General features: G+C 40.4%; 1 protein-coding gene across 7 annotated transcripts in view; it reads right to left on the reverse strand.

Annotated features, from left to right (window-relative positions):
• The window catches only part of STIM1 (stromal interaction molecule 1), a 195,776-nt gene that overhangs the window by 27,567 nt on the left and 146,498 nt on the right, over window positions 1–21,711 (reverse strand). For all 7 annotated transcript variants that reach the window (XM_027115569.1, XM_027115571.1, XM_027115573.1 and 4 more), the window contains 2 exons: window positions 7,157–7,268; window positions 4,432–4,547 (listed from right to left, as the gene is read on the reverse strand). In XM_027115569.1, coding sequence (XP_026971370.1) covers window positions 4,432–4,547; window positions 7,157–7,268 — 228 coding nt within the window. The remainder of the gene's footprint in view (window positions 1–4,431; window positions 4,548–7,156; window positions 7,269–21,711) is intronic.

The raw sequence follows: 21,711 nt of genomic DNA on the forward strand, positions 1-21,711 counted from the left end.
GAGCCCCAGGTGGGCCAGCCTGGAGCCAACTCTGCAGGTGGAAAAGACAGGAAAGCACCTGTGCTGCTCTGTGGCCACATGGGGAGGACTGAGCTGTCTGCCATTGTCAGGACTCTGGGCCGAGCCAGTGTGATCCCTCTTCCCCCTTCCCAAGCTCTGAGGCTGCTGTGGGTGGATGGATCCTGCTCACTCAGCAGACACCCCCAGCTACTGTAAACAAAATTTTGATTTGCGATTTCTCAAACCTCAGACCCGTTAAGACTGGGAGAGGTAGCCATGACTGGAAACTGCAGTGGGCCCAGGTGCTCTGGGGGTGTTTACTACAAGCCTGTGGTGAGGCCTGAGCGCTCACCCTGGATGTAGAACCCAGCAGAGCCAGCACAGGCCATCACTCTAAGTCCTACGTGAGTGCTGCACAGGGAAGAGCACTGACCTAGGGATTTCAGTCCATGCGCAAATGGGAAAACAGAGCTGAGAGGGACACAGATCAAGGGATTCTTTGCAGATACCCACCAGGCATGGCCCCGCCCTTGCAGAAGTCTCCTGGCAAAGAGCTTCCTAGTATCTTCCTCAGGTTCCAGCTGGCAATTTTCAAAATTTTTCTTTAAGAAGCATCAGCAGGAAAGTATAAAAACAATCTCTGCCATCAGGACAGCTGCTGGATTCCAAAATCTTAGCTCCCAGGAGTACACCAACTCTACCTGAGTCCTTGAATGAGAGAGCCAGTAAGAGCCTTAACGACCAAGCCCATTTTACAGATGAGGGAAGCTAAATCTAGGCAGGAGAACTAAATTGCCAAAGGTCACTTGATAAGGCAAGGGCCAAATACAGAAATCCTAAAAGTACAGGATACAGGATACAGGAGGAAAGAACAGACCTCCTCCTGTCTTTTACACAGAACCCTTATCAACCAAAGGGTTCTTGCCCAAAATCATGGAATGTACAGCTGAAAGGAATTATAAGGATCCTTTAGTTCAGCTGTTTCATGATCCAAATCAGCAAACACATACTGAGAAAAGTGACCTACACCGGGTCACACAGTGAGTGGCAATTCTGAAGAGACCAAGGTGCTTTCCTAAACTTTACAAGAAGTTCTCTAAATGGAAGTCCAGGAGTTATAAAAAATCAATTTGTGTATAATGATGATGATGATGATGATGATGGAGATATAATCCACATACCCTAAAGTTCACTCTTTTAAATTGTACAATTCAGTGCTTTTAGCGTATTCACAAGGCTGTGTAACCATCAGCACAATTAATGTTAGAACCTTATCATTACCTCAAAAACAAATCCCATACCCATTACCAGTCGCTTCCCATTTCCCACTCCCTCCGGCCCCTGCCAGCCACCAATCTGCATTTGGTCCCTATGGATTTATCTATTCTGAATATTTCATATAAATGGAATCATACAATATGTGTCCTTTTTTATGTCTGGCTTCTTTCACTCCCTCAGTTCTGTCACTTCTTTCACTTTTTTAGGCCACTTTTTTCCAGGTTCATCCATGTTGTAGCATGTATCAGAACTTCATTCTTTTTCATGGCTGAGTAATATTTCATTGTATTTATATACCACAACTATTTATCCATTCATCCATGGATGGATATATGGGTTGCTTCCACTTTTCAGCTATTGTGAATAATGCTGCTATGTATATATACTTGTTTCAGTACTGTTTTCAGTTCTTTGGGTACATTCCTAGGCATGGAATCGCTGAGTTATATGATAACTATGTTTAATTTTTTGAGGAACACTATTTTCTACAGTAGCTGAACCTTTTTACATTATCACTAGAAATGTACAAGGGTTCTGATTTCTCCACACCCCTGCCAACACTTACTTTCTGTTTTTTGTTTTCGCTTTTATTGTAGCTATCCTAGTGGGTGTGAAGTATCTTCTTAGCTCTAGTACCCCTGCTCTGCCAATCTCAGAAATAGTTTTCTGCTGACCTCTGACCTCCCTTAGATTAGGTCATATGCAACCTATAGGCTATATGAAATGAGTCTAGGAGAAGATACTCCTGTCCTGGTATCAGTCTAACCTGCTTCACCAAGGCTCCTCTTGCTGGCTCTGACCTCTGGGACTCAGTACCATGTATGTACTCAGGATTCTGGTTCCTATGCTCTCCAGCCCTAGCTGATTTTTCCATATACAATCCTTGCTGACTTTAACCTGCAGTTTCTAATGCACCCTTTCAGATATGGTAAATCCTATTTTGAATCAGAACATGTAACAGTCTGTTAATATGTCTCAGAAGACTAAGGAAGACTTTCAGGCTGGCGGAGACCTCCCCTAACTAAGGTGTGACAGAGGACAGCCTCTGCAAATATAGCTTAGCTTTCACTGCTGGGTTTGATTCTTCTGGCAGAAGTGTTCTTGCTGGTGTATACAAAGAGAGGGGAATAGGCTGTTAATGGAGAGAGTTTAATAAAGCCACTTCCCATTTTTCAAGAGTCAGCTCAAGAGTGATCCTCTCCATAAAGCTTCTTGGTCTGCAATTGAAAACTCCTCCCTACTTTGTGCTCCCGCCTGAACTATGGAATGACTTACACGACAGTTATACCACCGTATTTGTTGACCATTTATTCAATTTGTTGACATGCCAATCTCCACTCAGAGGGAACTTCTTGAGAGTAGGGACCCTGTCATGCATAGTGATACACAGTAGGTGCTCAATAAATGTTAGTGGATGAATGAAAGGCCATTGCTCAGTATGCAGGGTGGGTCTCATATAAAGAGTAGTGCCTTCGCTGTGTCATTTATTCAAAACTTATAAATGAATCACAAGAAAAAATGTGTCCTAGGACCAAAAACAGGGCAACAAAGGAGATGGAAATGGTCTTCTCCCATGTTGCTCTGTTTCACGTTTTCAAAAGATATAGACCTTCTGGAAAAGGCAAAACTATGGAGAAGTAAAAAATCAGTGATTGCCAGGGGTTGAGGAGGAGGGCAGGGTAAATAGGTGGAGCACAGAGGATCTTTAGGGCAGTGAAACCATTCTGTATGACACCACACAGATGGATACACATCATTATACATTTGTCGAAATCCACAGACTGCACAACACCAAGAGTGAAGCTTAATGTAAACTACAGACTCTGGGTGATAATGCTGTGTCAGTGCAAGTTCAGCAGTTGTTACCACTGTGACATCACAGTGTACCACTGTGGTGAGGATGCTGATAATGGGGGAGGCTGTGCATGCATGCGGGCAGGAGGTATATGGAAAATCTCTGTAGCTTCCACTCAATTCTGATGTAAACCTAAAGCTACTCTAAAAAATAAAGTCTAGGGACTTCCCTGGTGGTCTAGTGGTTAAGACTCTGCACTTCCACTGCATGGGGCACGGGTTCAATCCCTGGTCGGGGAACTAGGATACTGTGCAGTGTGGCTAAAAAAAAATTTTTTTAATTTTTTTAAATTAAAAAAATGAATATAGGGAATTCCCTCGTGGTCCAGTGGTTAGGACTCGGGCTTTCACTGCTGTGGGCCTGGGCTCGATCCCTGGTTGGGGAACTAAGATCCCACAAGCCGCATGGCCAAATAACTAACTAACTAAATAAATAAAGTCTATTAAAATTTTTTTAAACCACGGAAAGTACAGACCCATCCACCTCTATTGAGACATCAGCTTGGGCACTTGTCAAGCCAAATGCACGGACAGGGAAATGTTATACTGCCCATGACCCTGCCTGCCAGCTGCTTCTCTGGACTGGTTCTTGGTTCTATAGCATTCTGCTGCTGGCATCCTCAATTGATGCCAACAGCTCCCAAAGGGCAGGGAGTAGGCCCTAAGAGACTGTTTGGTCAAGACTAATTTTCTAAGAAATCTTGCTACTTCTGTGCTGAGTTCACTTAGAATAAAAAAAGGTTGGCAAGGTTGGCCCTTCCCACCTCGCAGATCTTCAGGAGTTGAAGCACCTAATACCCTCAACTAACCCTGGGTTGAAGAGACCAAACTTCCTTGGTCTGAGTGTGTCTCTATTGATTCAGTGAAAGCCTGCTTAATCCCGTTTGTCTGTCCAAGGACACAAAATGTCCAGCAATCAGTTCATACCCTCTGCATATCCACAGCTGAGAGCAGGAACAGCTAAATGGCACTCGGCCCCTTTTGGGTTACTTTTTATACCTGAGCATGCCATTCATATTTTAGCGTTTGTATCCCTGCTCAGGTTGTTTCCTCCACCTAGAATGCCCTCTCCTGCCACCTCCATGGAATAAAACCCTATCCATCTTTAAAGGCAGAGGTCACACGCCACCTCTTCTATAGGATGCCTTCTTTATCCCTCCCCTGGATCTCAGCAGCATTGTGTACCTCTCTAGAACATTCATTTTATCCCTTTAGGGCAGACCCAGGACCTCAACCCAGCCACTCCAACTGCCTTCGGGTCCATGGCACATCAGCAGCCCTTCTTGCCACAGGACTCACAGAGAGGAGGCCCAAAGAGCACTGTGTCCAGGGCCTTCAGCTGCAGCTTCTGCCGATGGCTCCGGTCTGTCATCTTTAGCACAGTCCCTGTCATGGTGGTGTTGGTTACAGCGAGCCTGTTGGGACAAAGAGTAGGGGCTCAGTTCTCTGCCGGCAAAGCAGGAAGGATCCTGGTAGGACTACCCACCTCGCCCAGGAACACTTCCATGACTTCTAGCTCCTGGCGATTGCTCCCCTCTGCACTCTAGTACACAGAGTCTGTACCAGTGGATCTCAACAAGCAGTGAACAGGACACATAACATTCACCAAGAATTTGTTCACCCTTCTCCCCATGTCCACCATCTCCTGAATATCCTACTCTCAAAGGATTATCCATCTGTAACCATTCCCACACCCAACTGTAAATTTTCTGTTGTACTTCTCCTTCCAGGGATTATCCACTATATACCTGTCCCCATACTCCCACCATTTGCAAACACATTCACCTGTCCAGCCCAGGTCAAAATGTTATGCCACGTGACCCAGCGATTCTAGGGACCTCTGAATTATCCTAATCCTAACACATTGTCATTAAATATAAATCTGCTGACAACAAGCATTGCATTAGTCTTCTTATAATGCAATGCAACAAGCATTGCATTAGAACTTCTAAGAAATGAGAGATGAGCTAACATTTAATAAGCAGCTGTGTATATCTCATATTGTTCTGACACTTTAGATACAATACCTCACTTGGTCCTCACACTTTAAGAACCCAGTTCTATTATTAGCTCCATTTTACAGATAAGAAAAATGAGACTTAGAGGTAAGTAACTTCCCAAAGTCACGCAGCAAGTAAGTGGCAAAGGCAGGATACAACGCAAATCTGCTAGATCCGTCCCATTATACCACGCTGCCTAGGGATGGGCCTAGAAGCGCCCACACTCTACCCCACACCCTACTCTCTGAATGCTCCATGCTTCCTGCTGTCACTAAGGTACCACAGCTTGTTTATCTCTACCCCTATGCCCAGCCTGGCTGGGTCTGGTCTTGGATCTAATCCTAGTCACAGAATGGCCAAGTGAGCGCACTGCCTGAGAACTAACTTCTTACCCTATGTTTTACAGTTTTAATCCAAGCCATAGCCGTTCTTCAAGATGGAATAGGCCAGGGATCCACAGGGCAATACTGTTATTTCCATGGGAAAGAAACCTAAATCCTGGAGCTTCATGGTCAATCATCTGTTTAATTGTCTGTCTTTTCCACTAAACGTGGAGTTCCTCAAGGCAAATGTGAGGTCTAATGCATTTCTTTGTCCTCAGGACCCAGGAGAGAGCATGGCACATGGTAAGTGCTTGGTAAAGTTTTGTTAAATAGAACTAAACTGAGTATTTCCAGGAAGCCTATTTTCAAACTACATGGGGCAAGAGGAAGGTGCAGTGAAAAAAGCAGGGCACTTAGAACCAGGCAGACCTGAGTTCAAATCCCAGCTCTGCCACTTACCAGCTCTGAAAAATCATAAAATATCTGAAGTTCAGTTTGCTTGCCCGAAAGTTGGGATAATAATTCCTTCCTCCCAGAATTGTGAGAATCAACTGAAATAATAGGTAGGAAAGTACCCTATAAAGGGATGTACAGACATTAAGATTATTACTCTCTCAGAGTAGGGAGAAGCTGTGAATAAGAGGCTGCAGGCAGCAGAGGAGGGACCAGCCAGCTCAGCTAGGCCTGGACAGCAGCGCCCGGTAGCCCTGTGGCTGGAGGCTGCGATGTGTGGGCATTCCAACAGCTTCCCCTTCCCCTTTCCCCTTTGCTGAAGCTCATAACCAGATGCACCTACATAATAAGATGACAGATTATACATAATCAGCACTTACCAGACAGTAAGCCCTTTGAGGGCAAGGGCAGGTTGTTGTCATCTTTATCCCCAGCACCCAGCACAAGTGCTTGGCCCAGAGCAGGTACCCAGTAAATACTGGGTGAATGAATAAGTGAATGGATTAATGACTGAATGACATATGGCGCTAGTTTGACATAACAAGAAGTCCAAGCAGTATTCCATCCCCTCCCCACACCCACCCCAAGTCCTAGTACATTGTGCCTGAAAGGGAGGCAGAGCTAGGGCATAGCAGCTGTCGGAAGAGTCATTCCAGAGAGGAGACTGGGGCCAATGGTAGTCAGCCCCCACCTCTGCACCGGTTCTTTAGAGCAGATAAACTGCAGATGGATAGTTCCGGGAAGGTTAAAAGAGCCCCGAGTCCCCTGGGCAATGAAAGAGGCAACTGCTTGGGGGACAGCAAAAGAAAAAGAGAAAAAACACAGGCTTTGAAGTCTACCCAGATCTAGGTTCAAATCGCAGTTTTGCCTCTAACTAGCCATGTGACCTTGGAAAAGTTACTAGGCCAGGTTCATCATCTAGATACAATAATACCTACCTTACAGGATTGATGTCAGAATTAAATGAGATACTGTACATAAAGTGTTGAGTAGAGTGCCTGGCATACACTAAGCACTCAATAAATGGTAGCTATAGTACTAGTCCCAGGATTGACAGAACTATTAAGTAAGAGAATAGATGTGGAGTGTCCATATGCTTTCTAGCAAGTGCACAGTAAATGTGAGAAGTCTACAGATCCTGCCCTGAAAGGGGTGAAACTTCAGTTAACAGGTGAGAGCAACGTGAGGGCAAGCCGACCCCAGCCCATTCCCTGCACCCCCAGTGAGAGAACCCAGTCCCTTCCTGACCTCGGCATGGCATGGCCACTGAGCTGCAGCTTCCGGAAGGTCTCCTCATACTGAGGCAGCTCCACATATGTGATCAGCCACTGCACCACCTCATCCACGGTCCAGTTGTATACTGCGGGAAGAGATAAGCAAAGCCATGACTCCAGAACGCAAGCACTGCTTGTTCTTACTGTCACAGTCTCCACGACCTTAACATTCAGCACATGTCTACGTGTTTAACAGATCTCTCTCCCATAAAATCCCAAGTATGAAAGGAATACATACAGTACTTTTTGTCTGACCTATAGGGGATGGACTTGTTCTTCCACTATTCAAGTATCTGGGATAAAATAATCCTTAATTATTATATAATATACTACATTATATATAGTATTATATTATATATTATTGCAATATAATAATAACAAATGATATTAATAGAAGCCATCATTTACATAGCACTTACTATATAACAGGTACTGTGCTAAGCACTTCACAGATATTAGCTCACTAATCTTTGCAACTACCATGTGAAGGATATGTTCCACTTCATCCCTATTTTACAGATGAAGAAACTGACACACAAAAAGGTTATGTAACTTTCCCAAAGTTATCCAGCCAGGAATTGGTAAAGCCAATTTTGGACTCAAGCAGTCTGGCGTCAATAGCCCTTGCCCTAGCCATTATGTCATAAATATAATACGTATATAACATTTTAAAATTTATATAAATAATATATATAAAGGATATATATATATGTGTATATATATATATATGGACACACACACATACACACATATGTATATCCTCCCTGACACTGCTGGAAAGCTTCATACTAAGGCAAATCTGAGCCGAGTGACGGATCCAGATGACATCACTTAAGCCCTGAATGAGACCACACCTGTAGACAGCCCTATTCATACATTTTTCAGTTTTGTGCAAAAAGTATTTTCCCATTTTGCTTATATCAGATTAAAAAGATTTTCTGTCACAGCAGGAGCCAATTCTAACTGAAACAATTACTGAGTGATCATTCACAACATGGTAAATCATGTCATTACCATACACGGATCACTGTACCTAATCATTTCCTCAATACTATAAGACTGTGATTTTTTTAAATGGACAACCATAAAAATAATCCTTGTAAAATAATTTTAATATTTCTGTGGTATTTAGCCACATATATAACAAATTTATTTCCATACTTTATCAAGAATCAATAATAAAAGAACAGAAGAGGACTTAACATGCAAGGAATATGTTCAAGCCAAGTAAAAGTCAAATGACATCATGATGTATTATATAAATCAAAGTTTCATAGGAGCTTGAGTAGAGAAAAATGGTGGGAGGACTGAGTCACCATATAGCACCCAGTAATACAGCTATGCTGAACTTAAAGAGCCTTGGGTGGGAGCAACTGGGTTTCAGCAAAAACATGTCATTTTATTGGATTTGAAATTTGCTTTTATTTAATGTATCAGTGTGTTTTTGTTCATATTTGTACACAAATTTTATATAGCAACTTAAACCTCATTTTATGTTTCTACATATTTAAATACCATTAAATAAAGCCAGCTTTGCAGGCCCAAGATAAATGATTTCCCTTAAAAGGAATCTGTACATTTCTCAAGTTGAAAACTACCGCTGTGAGCAGCAAGAAGCCAAAAAAGTTTTGAAGCAGAATGAAATGGTGAAATTTATCACCCTCCTCTCTTAAGATACATATCTTTCCCCAAAACTGTCCTTCATCAGAATGCTTTCTAATTTCTCCTTAATAGTCAGGAGACATTGAAGGCAGGGACCACATCCTATTCATTTTTGCTCACCCCTTTGTCGCTAAAATAGTGCCTCTTATACAGTGGCATCAATAAGAATTTACTGGAAGAATAACTACCCTAAATGAGGAGTTCCAGAAATGTTCTGGATGTGGGCCTCCAGACAGCAGCCACAATCCTCCTAGACAAATATACAGCTCAGGTGGAGGTTAACTTCTGAAATGCTTGTCCAAAAATCAGCATTCCTCTGGTAGGCACACCTCAGATCTTAGGTTGTTTCTGTCACTCGCATATAAACTAGAGAAGTTGGAAGGCTGGGCTCTGACCCTTCATCCTTCTACCTCCCATAGGGGAGCCCAGCACACGGTACAAAGCAGACACTCAGAGAAACATTCCGAATGAAACAATAGAAGACAAAAATGCTCTAATCTCTCCATGTCCCCAAGAAGCTGCTGGAGCTCAGGAGGAAAGTTCTGAAGCCAAGAGACTTTGAAGGTAGATTAGACCATTTGCAGAGGCACAGGAAAGGTTCCAGGAGAGGAAATGAGGCAGGTCTAGTGCACTCAGATTGATTGCATCCTAGAAGACAAGATCCCGGAGGCTTAGGTGGTGAGTGCTTAGTCATTGCCTGGTTGAATATCTAATTTCCAGACTAGAATACATTGGAGGGAAGAGAAAGATTAATTTCCAAGAGATATGCTCAAATCCTAGGGCTTAGGAAAGGAGGGATGACAGAACTGGGGTTAAAGAAGTGTTGAGGAAAGTAGAATAGACTGGCCTTTTATTCCTGAAAATGAATATATCTCCACATACACTATAAACGTGATCACTTGCTACGGTCCAGAGTGTTAGGTAATGAAGGCCTAGCAGAGTGGCACAAGATGTGAGGCAGACAGACAAGTGCTAGCCTGCAAAGTGCAGAGAACACATTCCTGCCCCTACTGTCAAGGGAGCTTGGCCTCACCCAGCATGGCGTATGGAGTAGAAAGGCCACGTCACGTATTGTTGCTTGAAACGCTTGAGGCCAGCGGTGCCACAAGGGTCTTCTGTCTACGGGGAAGACGACCTGATACAAGCCTGAGCATAAACGCTTGGCATGCAGGAACTCCTCCACTTGTGCCCTACACTGCAGTGGAGACAGAAGTCACTCTAGACCGGGGTTTCTCAGTCTCTGCAGCACTGACCTTTTGGACAGGTTAATTCTTTGCTGTTGGGGGCTGTCCTATGCATTGTAGGATGTTTAACAATAGCCCTGGCACCTACCCACCAGATGCCAGTAGCATGCTGCCAGTCATAAGAATCAAAAGTATCTCCAGATACTGCCAAACGTTCTCTGGGGAACAAAACTGCCCCCTACTGAGAACTACTGCTCTAAACACTACACTAAGTGAGGCAGAGGGTCTGTAAGGAGACCACTACACTCCAATAAGGATGGACTCTGAACATAGTCAGTCCCTACAGAACTAAGCTTTGCAGAAAAGGATGATGACTTCAGCATGTCAGGACAAACCTCAAGGCACTTGTTTTTTGGGTTTTGTGCTCCACATATTATTCTGTTACCTGGCAGATGCCCTACCTAGGTAAGGCTTGGCAGTATGGTGTTGCCCACTCAGAGTCACTGCAGTCTGAACAAAGTAAGCCAGGACGAGCTGCATCCTTGTCAGACAGCAACCCTGTGTCCCAGCATGAAGATCTCACTCAACAGTCAAGGTGAGATATTAGGGCCCCTTGTTCCTAAGGTTCAAGTATCTAAAAGTTAAAAATCTTGTTCTGCTTTCTCATTCCAAAAGAGAAAATGGGAAGAATCCCTGAGCCAAAGTGAGGAAGAAGGTAACAGCAAGTACAGAGAGCTGTGGCTGACAGTAAAAGGAGACAGAATTTGACCAGGGGAGCTTAGTACAGATAGAGACTCCAAGTGACTCACACGACCAAACCCCAGGAGGACATGCAAGCAAAAGAGAGTTTTCTAAGGTCATGATTCTCTCATCCCCCTAAGCCTGTCCATTTTGCTCCTAGAGACATCAAAGACTACATCTCTGGGCAAAATGACAAACGGTACTACACAGAATCGGAGAATGCCAACCTCTGGAGTTTTCCACAACAAATAGTCCTTTATAAAAGAAATGCACAAGGTGACTGACTATGTAGCCTCCAACCTTTCTAATGACATAATCTACATGTAAAAAAAATTTGAGCACACATTGCCAATATAAGAATATCTGTTTATAAATTAGATATATGTACTAACATTAGGTATACTGTAAAACATACATAAAAATTAAATGAGATAAAAATAAATGCAATATAAATACAAGCTATTATATTCTCTTGGGGCACCCCAATTGATTGTCTTGTACAGTTGGAAACCATTGACCCAAACTTCACAGCTTTACCCTACATGCTGCCTCTGTTATAGCTTTTAGCTTCTCAGTCTTCTTCTAGAATCAGTATCTTGCACTATTTACTTATTTATCCTTGAACATTGCTCTCAAACTTCTAGGTCTTTGCTGTTTCTGGAAAAGCTCTCTTCCCTCTTCCTGGCCTGATAAACACCAACTAACCCTTAAAACCCAGCTCTACCTCTTCACTTATTGAAACTCTTTGGAGCCCATTTTAAAATCATGAGCAAAGACACAGAACTATAAAGTGTGGGGCCTGTTCAGAGAACTCTGACTCCCGTCTGCCTGGAGTCCAAGGGTTATATATAGGGACAAGGAGGGTGAGGCACTGCTGAGGCCAAATGATAAAAGGCCTTGAAAGCAGTCGGTCCAAAACTCCAAATTCATTTATTCATTGGGGGGAAATTTTTATTGAGTACCTACTACTTGCCAGGCACTGCTCTAGAAGCTAGGAATATAACAGTGCACAAAAGAGTCACAGGTTCCTAGTGTTTATATTCTGGTGGAGAGAGACAAACTAAAACACTGTAACAAATAATTGTATGTTGGGTAGTGATAAATACAAGAAGAAAAATAAAGCAGGGTAAGAGGATAAAGAGTAGTGCTATATCAGACCAGATCAAGGAAGGCCTCTTTGACAAGATGACATTTGAGGAGAAAATAAAATGAAGTCATGAGCCATGTGCATACTTGGGGGAAGGGCATTCCAGGCAGATGGAACAGTAAGTACTACTCCTAGCACATGAGCTATAGTGATACCTCCAGGGGTATGCCAGAACAGATCCTTGGCCTTGGCCAATCCTTTTTCTTGTCAGAGAAAGAATAAGCAGTAAGAAATGGGCTCCTGAATCCGTATGTCTTTCCCCTAATGGACTGGTGGTGCCTCCAAATAAAGCCCTCACTTTTGTAGTTTCAAACTCACTATGTCTGGCAGAAAAGTTACCAGTACCTTCTTTGCCTCTCTTTCACACAGCTGTTAGTCAGTTAGTTGGTCACTTGGTCAGCCTTTGGTCAGTATTTTGGTCAGCCAGTCAGATATAGCACAATGGTTAAGAATTTGGACTTTGGAACCGAGTGACTTGGATTGAATTCAAGATTTGCTACTTACTAGATGTAAGATCATGGACAAGTTACCTAACCTTTCTGTGCCTCATTCTGTCACCTAATGGTGAGAATCAGAGTTCTCACATCATAAGAGTGTAATGAAGATATGAGAAGTTCCTAGCATACAGTAAGTGCTAAACAAATACTATCCATTATTATCACCATTCATTCACTCCTTCATTCACTAAGCTTTCACTGGCTTCTACTCTAGTAGATCCTTGGCTGGTTACAGAGATCAATCTGGATGATCTCCATCATCCAGGGCTCTTTTCTAGAGAAGGAGACATATAGGAAATTAAATGAGTATAATACAGTGTGATAAGTGCTAGGTAAGAGGGATGTATGGGGTGATGTGAGGGCACAGAGAAAGGAGTGACTGATTGCCAGAGAGAGTCAGAAAATGCATCACAAAGCCTAGCTTCTTATCTGACTACTGTGGAGAGAGAGCATTCCAAGACACCTACAGAATCTTACCAAAGCGGCCCTCCCTAAAGATAGTTTGCAGCCTAGACCTGTGGTTTTTCTCTGAGTGGTTTCCCTCTGGCTCTCACTAGCAGTTTGTCATCTGAGCCTAGAGTAAGGCAGATACTATGTTAGTTTTCTAACATGGTATCAATACCAAGCCCTAAACCATCACTGCAAAAAGAATTTGGCCCTTTCACTTAGGCCTCATGTGATAGGCCCACTAGGCTGCCTGGCAGAAACCAAGTCTTCAGAGCCCAAAAGGACACACTAGTGAACACCACCTATAAAGAAGCTACATGGCTAGCAGAGACCAGATTAGAGAAAGACTGGCATCATGGCTGCAGAGTAGTAAGGGAACCTAGAGTTTGGAATGTTGAATGAGCCAAACAACTCATATAACATCACACAATGGCAGACCCAAGGACAAACTCCTGTCTTCCACATCCCTGCTCTGGGCCAGGTCCTGGGCTATGTGTTAAGATATGGAATCATATAAGATAATGCCCTCAAGCAGTCTGGTGGGGAAATAAAAAGGGAGGGGAACAGATAGTTGCAATTAGTGTGCTAAGTGCTGTGATGAGATAAATGTAAGAGGCTGTGGGAACACAGAAGGCACCTAACCTAGCCTGTGGTTTTCAGGGAAGATTTCCTAAAAAGGGTATACTGAAATTGAGTCTTAATTATCAAGTAGGATTTAACCAGATCAACAAAGGAAGACAGAGGGAACACTATATGAGAAAGCATAAAAGGATGAAAGAGAATGGCATATCGTAATAACTGCAGATAAATCAGTGCAGGTACAGAGAAGGATGTGTGATAAACAGTGATAGAAAATATGAAAATAAGTGGAGCACAGAAACGAGCCTGAGCCTGGTATGTTAATCTGGCACAATGCCTGGTATGTAGAAGGTACTCAGTTAATTTTGTTTGTTTGTTTTTTGCAGGCATGTTGGCACAAATTGGAAGAGAGAAACAGTACCTACTGAGGCCAATACTACAGAGGTGAGTAAGGAATGACAGCATGAAAATATTAAGAAATTCTCAGAATATAAGAGAAGACAACCAGATTTTTACATATATGTACATATTGATCTTTTTTTCCTAATTGAGGTAATTCATTTTGAGATTACAAGTGGGTTAATGTCAATGCATCTGACTAACATCTCATAGATAAACATGAAAAAATCAGTGGCATTTTCTGTAACAATTAACCTTTTTTAATAAATTTATTTATTTTATTTTTGGCTGCATTGGGTCTTCGTTGCTGCGAGTGGGCTTTCTCTAGTTGTGGTGAGCAGGGGCTACTCTTCATTGCAGTGACTACTCTTCATTGTGTGGGCTTCTTATTGCGATGGCTTCTCTTGTCATGGATCACGGGCTCCAGGCACGTAGGCTTCAGCAGTTGCAGCACACGGGCTCGGCAGTTGTGGAACACAGGCTCAGCAGTTGTGGCTGACAGGCTCTAGAGCACAGGCTCAGTAGTTGTGGCTCACGGGCTTAGTTGCTCTGCGGCATGTGGGATCTTCCCGGACCAGGGCTCGAACCCGTGTCCCCTGCACTGGCAGGCGGATTCTTGACCACTGCGCCACCAGGGAAGCCCTGTAATAATTAATTTTGTCAACAACTACTGAGCTTTCAATATTTTATTGAGTTCCAAATGAGACAGCAGTTGTGATTTAAATTAAAATCTAGTTCTATACAAATTGTTACCTGACCAATAGAAAAATCAATATTTATCTTTTCAAAATAATATATGGTTACTATATATGATTATGCAGGAATTTACTTGTAAAATTTTTAGCAATACCTTTATTTCTCCAGGTTCCATTTAGTAATATTTACTCCACACAGAAATTTGGTGTCTTAGCATGTTTGTTTCATTATTTAAAAAAGAAATGGGGAGCCACTGAAAAGCAGAGACTTAGTCAGATATTTGTTTTAGAAAGATCTCTCTGGAACCAACTAAAGTACAAACTGCAGTAGAGTTAGACTGGGCCAAGAAGAATAGTATGAAAACATTCAAGCAAAGCAAAAGATGATTAAACTAAGACTTCTGCTTCAGGCCAAGATGAAGTAACAGGGATGGAATTCACCCTGCCTCATGAAACAACCAAAAAAAAAAAAAAAGACAAAACATATGAAACATGGTTTTCAAGACACTGGACATCAGCCTACAATGGACAGTGATCTTGAGAGCTGGTAAACAAATGAGGCAAATCATACAACTGCCCCAGCTTATGGCTGTGAGAAAATTTCCAGGCCACTGTGCAGAGAGTGAAACTAAGGTTGAGAGGGCAGAAATGGAAATACACTGTTGGGAGGTTCTTATACTATATGTGGCAAGAGGTACTATTCTCTCTTGAAAATAGACTGTGATAAGTTAAAGATATGTATTTTACCTCCTAAAACAACCACTAAAATAACAAAGCAAAAAGTTAAGCCAACAAAGAAGATAAACTGGAATTATAAAAAATACTCATTAATCCAAAAGAGGGTAGAAAATAAGGAAGAGTGAACGAAGAACAGATGGGAAAAACAGGAAATGAACAGCAAGATGATGGACTCAGATCTAACCATATTAATAAACATATTCAATGTAAATGGTTTAAACACCCCAATGAAAAGGCAGAGACTGTCTTATTGCAAAAAAAAAAAATCGGGCTCAACCATATGCTGTCTATAAGAAATGCACTTTAAATAGAAAAGCACAAATAGGTTAAAAATAGATGGAAAAAGATACACCAAACTAACAATTCTCAAAAGAAAGCTATATTAATATCAAAGTAGATTTCAAGGCAAAGTATATTACCAGGGATAAAGAAGGTCATTTCATAATAATAAAGAGGTCAGTTCATCAAGAAGACATAATAATCCTAGATCTGTATGCACCTACTTAACAGACTTTCAAAATGAAGCAAAGACTCACAGAATTAATTGCAAGAAACAGGTAAATCCACAATTATAGTTGGAAATTAAAATACTCCTCTCTCATTAATTGATAGAACAAGTAGGCAGAAAATCAGCAAAGATACAGTAGACTTGAAAAACCATAAACCAACATGGCCAGACTGAATTTTACAGAACACTCTACCCAACAAATGCCAAGGGCACATGGAACATTTACCAAGATAGATCATGTTCAGGTACATTTTTTAAGAAGTCTTAGGGGCTTCCCTGGTGGCGCAGTGGTTGAAAGTCCGCCTGCCGATGCGGGAGACACGGGTTCATGCCCCGGTCCTAGAGGATCCCACATGCCGCGGAGCGGCTGGGCCCGTGAGCCATGGCGGCTAAACCTGCGCGTCCGGAGCCTGTGCTCCGCAACGGGAGAGGCCCCAACAGTGAGAGGCCCGCGCACCGCAAAAAAAAAAAAAAAAAGAAGTCTTAAAATATTTTAAAAATATTAAATATAAAGTATGTCCTCAGACCACAATGGATTTGAAATGCAAATCAATAACAGAAAAATCTCTAAAAAAATCCCCAATATTTGGAAACTAAATAACTTGCTTCTCAATAATTCATGAATCAAAGAAGATATCAAAAAGGAAACAAAGTATTTTAAGCTGAATGAAAATAAAAACAAAACACATCATCTAAGATAGTGAAGAGCCAATACTAAGATATAAGACAGATTTCAGAGGTATGCATTTCTAGGGCAAAAATAATCCCTCAAGTTGGAACACATTAAGGGATGCTAAGTTATTAAAGACTATATCAGGCCCCCCAAAAAGGTGAAAATAAGCATTTACCATCAGTTGCGTTTTCATTTTAGATATTTTCACTCTGTCTATGCTATGAATAAATCAGTTGGAAAAAAGCAAAAAACTACAACACACTAGAATTTGTGAAATGCTGCTAAAGCAGGACCTAGAGGAAATGTATAGCACTGAACGCCTATATTAGAAAAAAAAGAAAGGTCTTGAATCAATATCCTTAGCTTCCACCTTAACGAACTAGAAAAAAAGAGCAAATTAAACCCTAAGTAATCAGAAGAAATAAAGTTCAAAGTAAAAGTCAATGAAATAAACAACAATAGAGAAAATCCTTGAAACCAAATACTGATTCTTTGAGAAGATCAATAAAATTAATAAAATCTAACAAGATCAGTAAAAAAAAGAGAGAAGACACAAATTACCAACATCAGGAATGATACATCATTACAGATTTAAGGCATATTATAAGAATAATAAGGGAATGTTATGAGCAAATGTGTGCCAGTAAATTTGACAACTTAGTGTAATGGACAAATTCCTTGAAGACACAAACTACAAAAGCTCACTAGAGAAGAAGTAAATAACCTATACCTATTAAAGAAATTGATACTGTAGGAAAAAAAAAAACCCGTCCCACAAAGGAAAACACCAGGCTCAAACAGCTTTACTGGTGAATTCTCCCAAATATTCAAGGAAAAATATAACAATTCTGTATGAAGTCTTCTGAAAAAATTGAAGAGGAATACTTCCCAACGCATTCTATGAGGCCAGCGTTATCCTGATACCAAAAACAAAGATATTTCAAGAAAAGAAAATGACAAACCAATATCCTTCACTAACAAAGGTGCACAAGTTTGAAACAAAGTTTTAGCAAATAGGAAATACAGAAAACAAACTAGTGGTTACCAAATGGAAGAGGGAAGGGGAGGAAGGGGAAAATTAGGGATGTGGGATTAAGAGATACAAACTACTATGTATAAAATAGATAAGCAACAAGGATATATTGTATAGCTCAGGGAACCATGGCCATTACCTTGTAATAACTTTTAATGGAGTACAATCTGTAAAAAACACTAAATCACCATGCTGTACACCTGAAACTAATATAATACTGTAAATCAACAATACTTCCATTTAAACATTTTAATAGAAAAATTAAAATAAAATTTTTAAAAAGTAAAATCCAACTATACATTAAGAAGATGACCAAGTGGGGTTTATCCCAAGAATGCAGTTAGTTTAACATGGAAAAATCAGTCAGTATAATTTATCACATTAGCAAGCAAAAATAGAAAAACCAGGCAATCATCTCAAAAGACACAGAAAACTCATTTGATAAAATCCAACATGCGTTTCTGATCAAAGCTCTCAGAAAACTAGGAATAGAAGGTAGCTTCCTTGATGTAACAAAGGTCTTTTACAAAAACAAACAGACAAACAAACAAAAAAACCCACAGCGAATGTTATATTTAATGGCGAAAGACTGAATGCTTTCCCTTTAATATCAGAAACAAGACGAAGATGTCTGCTCTTACCGCTTCTCTTCAACACTGTACTGGTGATACTAACTAAGGCAATCAAATAAGAAAAATATTTTTTAAAGGCATCCAGGTTGGAAAAGAAAAAGTTAAACTTTCTTTACCAGCAGACATGATTGTCTAATTTGAAAATCTGATGGTATCCTACTGATAAGTGAGTTTAGCAATGTTGCAGAATACAAGATCAATATATAAAATCAATTATATTTCTATATAAAGAAACAATCAGGAATTAAATTTTTAATACCATTTAATAGTAAAATGTATGTTATGTATATTTTACCACAATTTAAAAAATACTATTTACAATAGGAACAAAACCTATGAAATGCTTAGAAACAAATATGACAAAATATATGAAAGACCTGTATCCTGAAAACTACAAAACATTGCTGAAAGTGTTATCTCCTGAAAAAATGGAGAGATATACTTTGCCCATAGGTCAGAAAACTAAATATTGTTAAGATGTCAGCTCTCTCAAACTAATCTATAGATCTGATGCAATCTCAGTCAAAATCCCAGTAGGGTTTTTTGTAGAAATTGACAAGCTGGTTCAAGGACAAACAGCCAAAACAACTTTGAAAAGGAAAAACAAAGTTGGAGGGCTAATACTGTCTGACTGAAAGAATTACTATAAGGCTATTGTAATCAAAATAGCATGGCATTGACATAAAGACAGACAAATAGATCAGTAGATCAGAATAGAGAGTTCATAAATAAACCCATGTTTATATGGACAACTGATTTTTGACAAAAGGTGCAAGGCAATGCAGTGGAGAAAGGATAGAGTTTTCAACAAATGATTCTAGAACAATTGGGACATCCACAAGCACAAAAAAGAACTAAAATCCATACTTAACACCATATACAAAAATTAATACAAAACAGATCATAGGCCTAAATGTAAAACCTAAAACTATAAAACTTCTAGAAGGAAAGGTAGGAGAAAATGTTTGTGTAAGCTTGGGTTAGGCAAAGATTCCTTATACGTGATACCAAAAGCACGATCCATAAAAGAACAAATTGATAAACTGGACTTCAGAAAAATTAAAACTTTCTGTTCTTTAGAAGACACTGTAAAGAGGATGATAAGCCATAGACTGAGAGAAAATCTTTGCAAAGCATACATCTCATAAAGGATTTATATCCAGAACATATACAGGACTCTAAAAACTCAACAATAAGAAAACAAACAACCCAATTTTTAAAAAGACATAAGATTTGGACAGATAATCCACCAAAAAAGATATATGAATGGCAGTTAAAGCACATGAAAAGATGCCCAACATCATTAGCCATCAGCTAAATGCAAAATAAAACTACTACGTTATAACACTACACTATTAGAATAGCTAAAATTTAAAAGACTGACCATACCAAGTGCTGGTAAGGATGTGCAAGCACTGAAAGTCATACACTGCTGCTGGGAATGTAAAATGATACAACTACTTTGAAGACGGTCCAACAGTTTTTTAAAAATATATACCTACCATGTGATCTAGCCATTCCATTACTAGATATTTACCTAAGAGAAAAGAAAATATGTGCCCATAGAAAGACTTGTACATGAATGTTCATAGAAGCTTCATTTGTAAAAACCAAAAACTGGAAATAACTCAAATGTCTATCAGCAGGTGATGGATAAACAAACTGTGGTATATTTAGACAATGGACTACTACTCAGCAATAAAAATAAATAAAATATTTATATATGCAACAATATGACTAAATCTCAAAATAATTATGCTAAGTGAAAGAAGTCAATTTTTTAAGTGTATATTATATGATTCCATGTATATAAAATTCTATAAAATGCAAACACGCCTATAGCAGCTGAAAGATCAGTAGTTGTCTGAGAGGTAGGAGGGGAGAGATCACAAAAGGCTGTGAGAAAAATTGTAGGGGTGATGACTATATTCACTATCTTGATTGTGGTGATGGTTTCACAGTTGTATACATGTGTCAGAACTTTGAAAATTGTACATTTTAAATATTTATACCTTATTTTACTGTCAATTACAACTCAATAAATCTCTTTCAAAAGAGGAAGTTGAGCTAAAACAGTATCATAGGAGATGCACATAAAATATATTAAAGAGGTAGAATCCTCAGGACTTGGGAACAGAAATAGGTAAGAGATGCTCAGTTTCCTTTATTAAATGTGGATACAAGTAAGACATTTTACCCTCAAATAGCTATGTAATATAAATAGAAAATGACTGTGATAAGTTCATTTTCTTCAGATAACAAAAAACAACCAGCGTAGATGTAATGATTTAACACATCATGGTAATTTTATATTTATACCTGAAAGAATGTAAGAGAAAGAAAAAGCCAGTTGTACCTTTTCCCCAAAAAATATAGCAACAAACAACTATGGTTGAGGAATTTAACTAAATGACTTGAAGATTCACTTAGCAAAGTAATTTTTAAATAGCTAAAAGAACAGAACAAATAGATCTCTCGTCAGGTTTATATAAAAGCAAAAAGGGGATGCCAACTCTTTTATATTGATCTGACTTTTGAAATGGTTTATACAAAAGTCCAATGCCACCTGGCTCCCTGTGTTATGTCAACAGAGAGGCCAGTTCTGCTGAGTTTTCTCCCTAAAACCCTCCTGGTTCTCCAGTACTGCTCTACTGCTCCAATAAAAAATCCTGTCCTACAAACGAACAGACTGAATAGGAGATCTGTCAGCTTATTTTCTTATTTCCAAAAGCCTAGTAGAAAACAAACATCTTCTCGGGACTTCCCTGGTGGTGCAGTGGTTAAGAACCTGCCTGCCAATGCAGGGGACACGGGTTCGATCCCTGGTCTAGGAAGATCCCACATGCTGCAGAGCAACTAAGCCTGTGTGCCACAAGTACTGAGCCCATGCGTCTAGAGCCCATGTCCCGCAACAAGAGAAGCCACTGCAATGAGAAGCCTGCACACCGCAACGAAGAGTAGCGTGCAGCAACAAAGACCCAATGCAGCCAAAAATAAATAAATAAATTTATTTTTAAAAAAAAACAAAAACATCTTCTCAAGACAAAGTTCAGAGTGACACTAGAATACCAGGTTATTTTGCTTTTAGCTGGAATCATACTCTTTAGTTAGAATCAAAATTGATGGTTAAGGTGCCTTTGATCCATAAAAATGGGTAAAAAAATTAAGAAATATGCTTTGTTTGGCAGACAACATCTTTTTAAACCTCATGTCCACGAAAAGGGAGAAGAAACAGTAACACTGCACTTTGTTTAGAAGAATGGAAGCCATGCTTTAGAAGGGAATCCTCTTAGGTCAATGCCTCCCACCACCCTTCACTACAAAGGGCATAGTTACTGTTTCCATTGGCTCAAACATACAAACAACAATTCTACTGCTCAAAGATTCTACAAAATTCACCTGGCATCTCTTCTGTTAAAGAACTGCTACTCTGGGCTTCCCTGGTGGCGCAGTGGTTGAGAATCCGCCTGCCGATGCAGAGGACACGGGTTCATGCCCCGGTCTGGGAAGATCCCACATGCCGCGGAGCGACTAGGCCCATGAGCCATCCGGAGCCTGTGCTCCGCAAGAGGCCACAATAGTGAGAGGCACATG

This window comes from Aethalodelphis obliquidens, unplaced genomic scaffold (assembly GCF_003676395.1).
Source record: "Aethalodelphis obliquidens isolate GAN/ISIS:26980383/991018 unplaced genomic scaffold, ASM367639v1 scaffold14, whole genome shotgun sequence".
In the NCBI taxonomy this organism is placed as follows: Eukaryota; Metazoa; Chordata; class Mammalia; order Artiodactyla; family Delphinidae; genus Aethalodelphis; species Aethalodelphis obliquidens.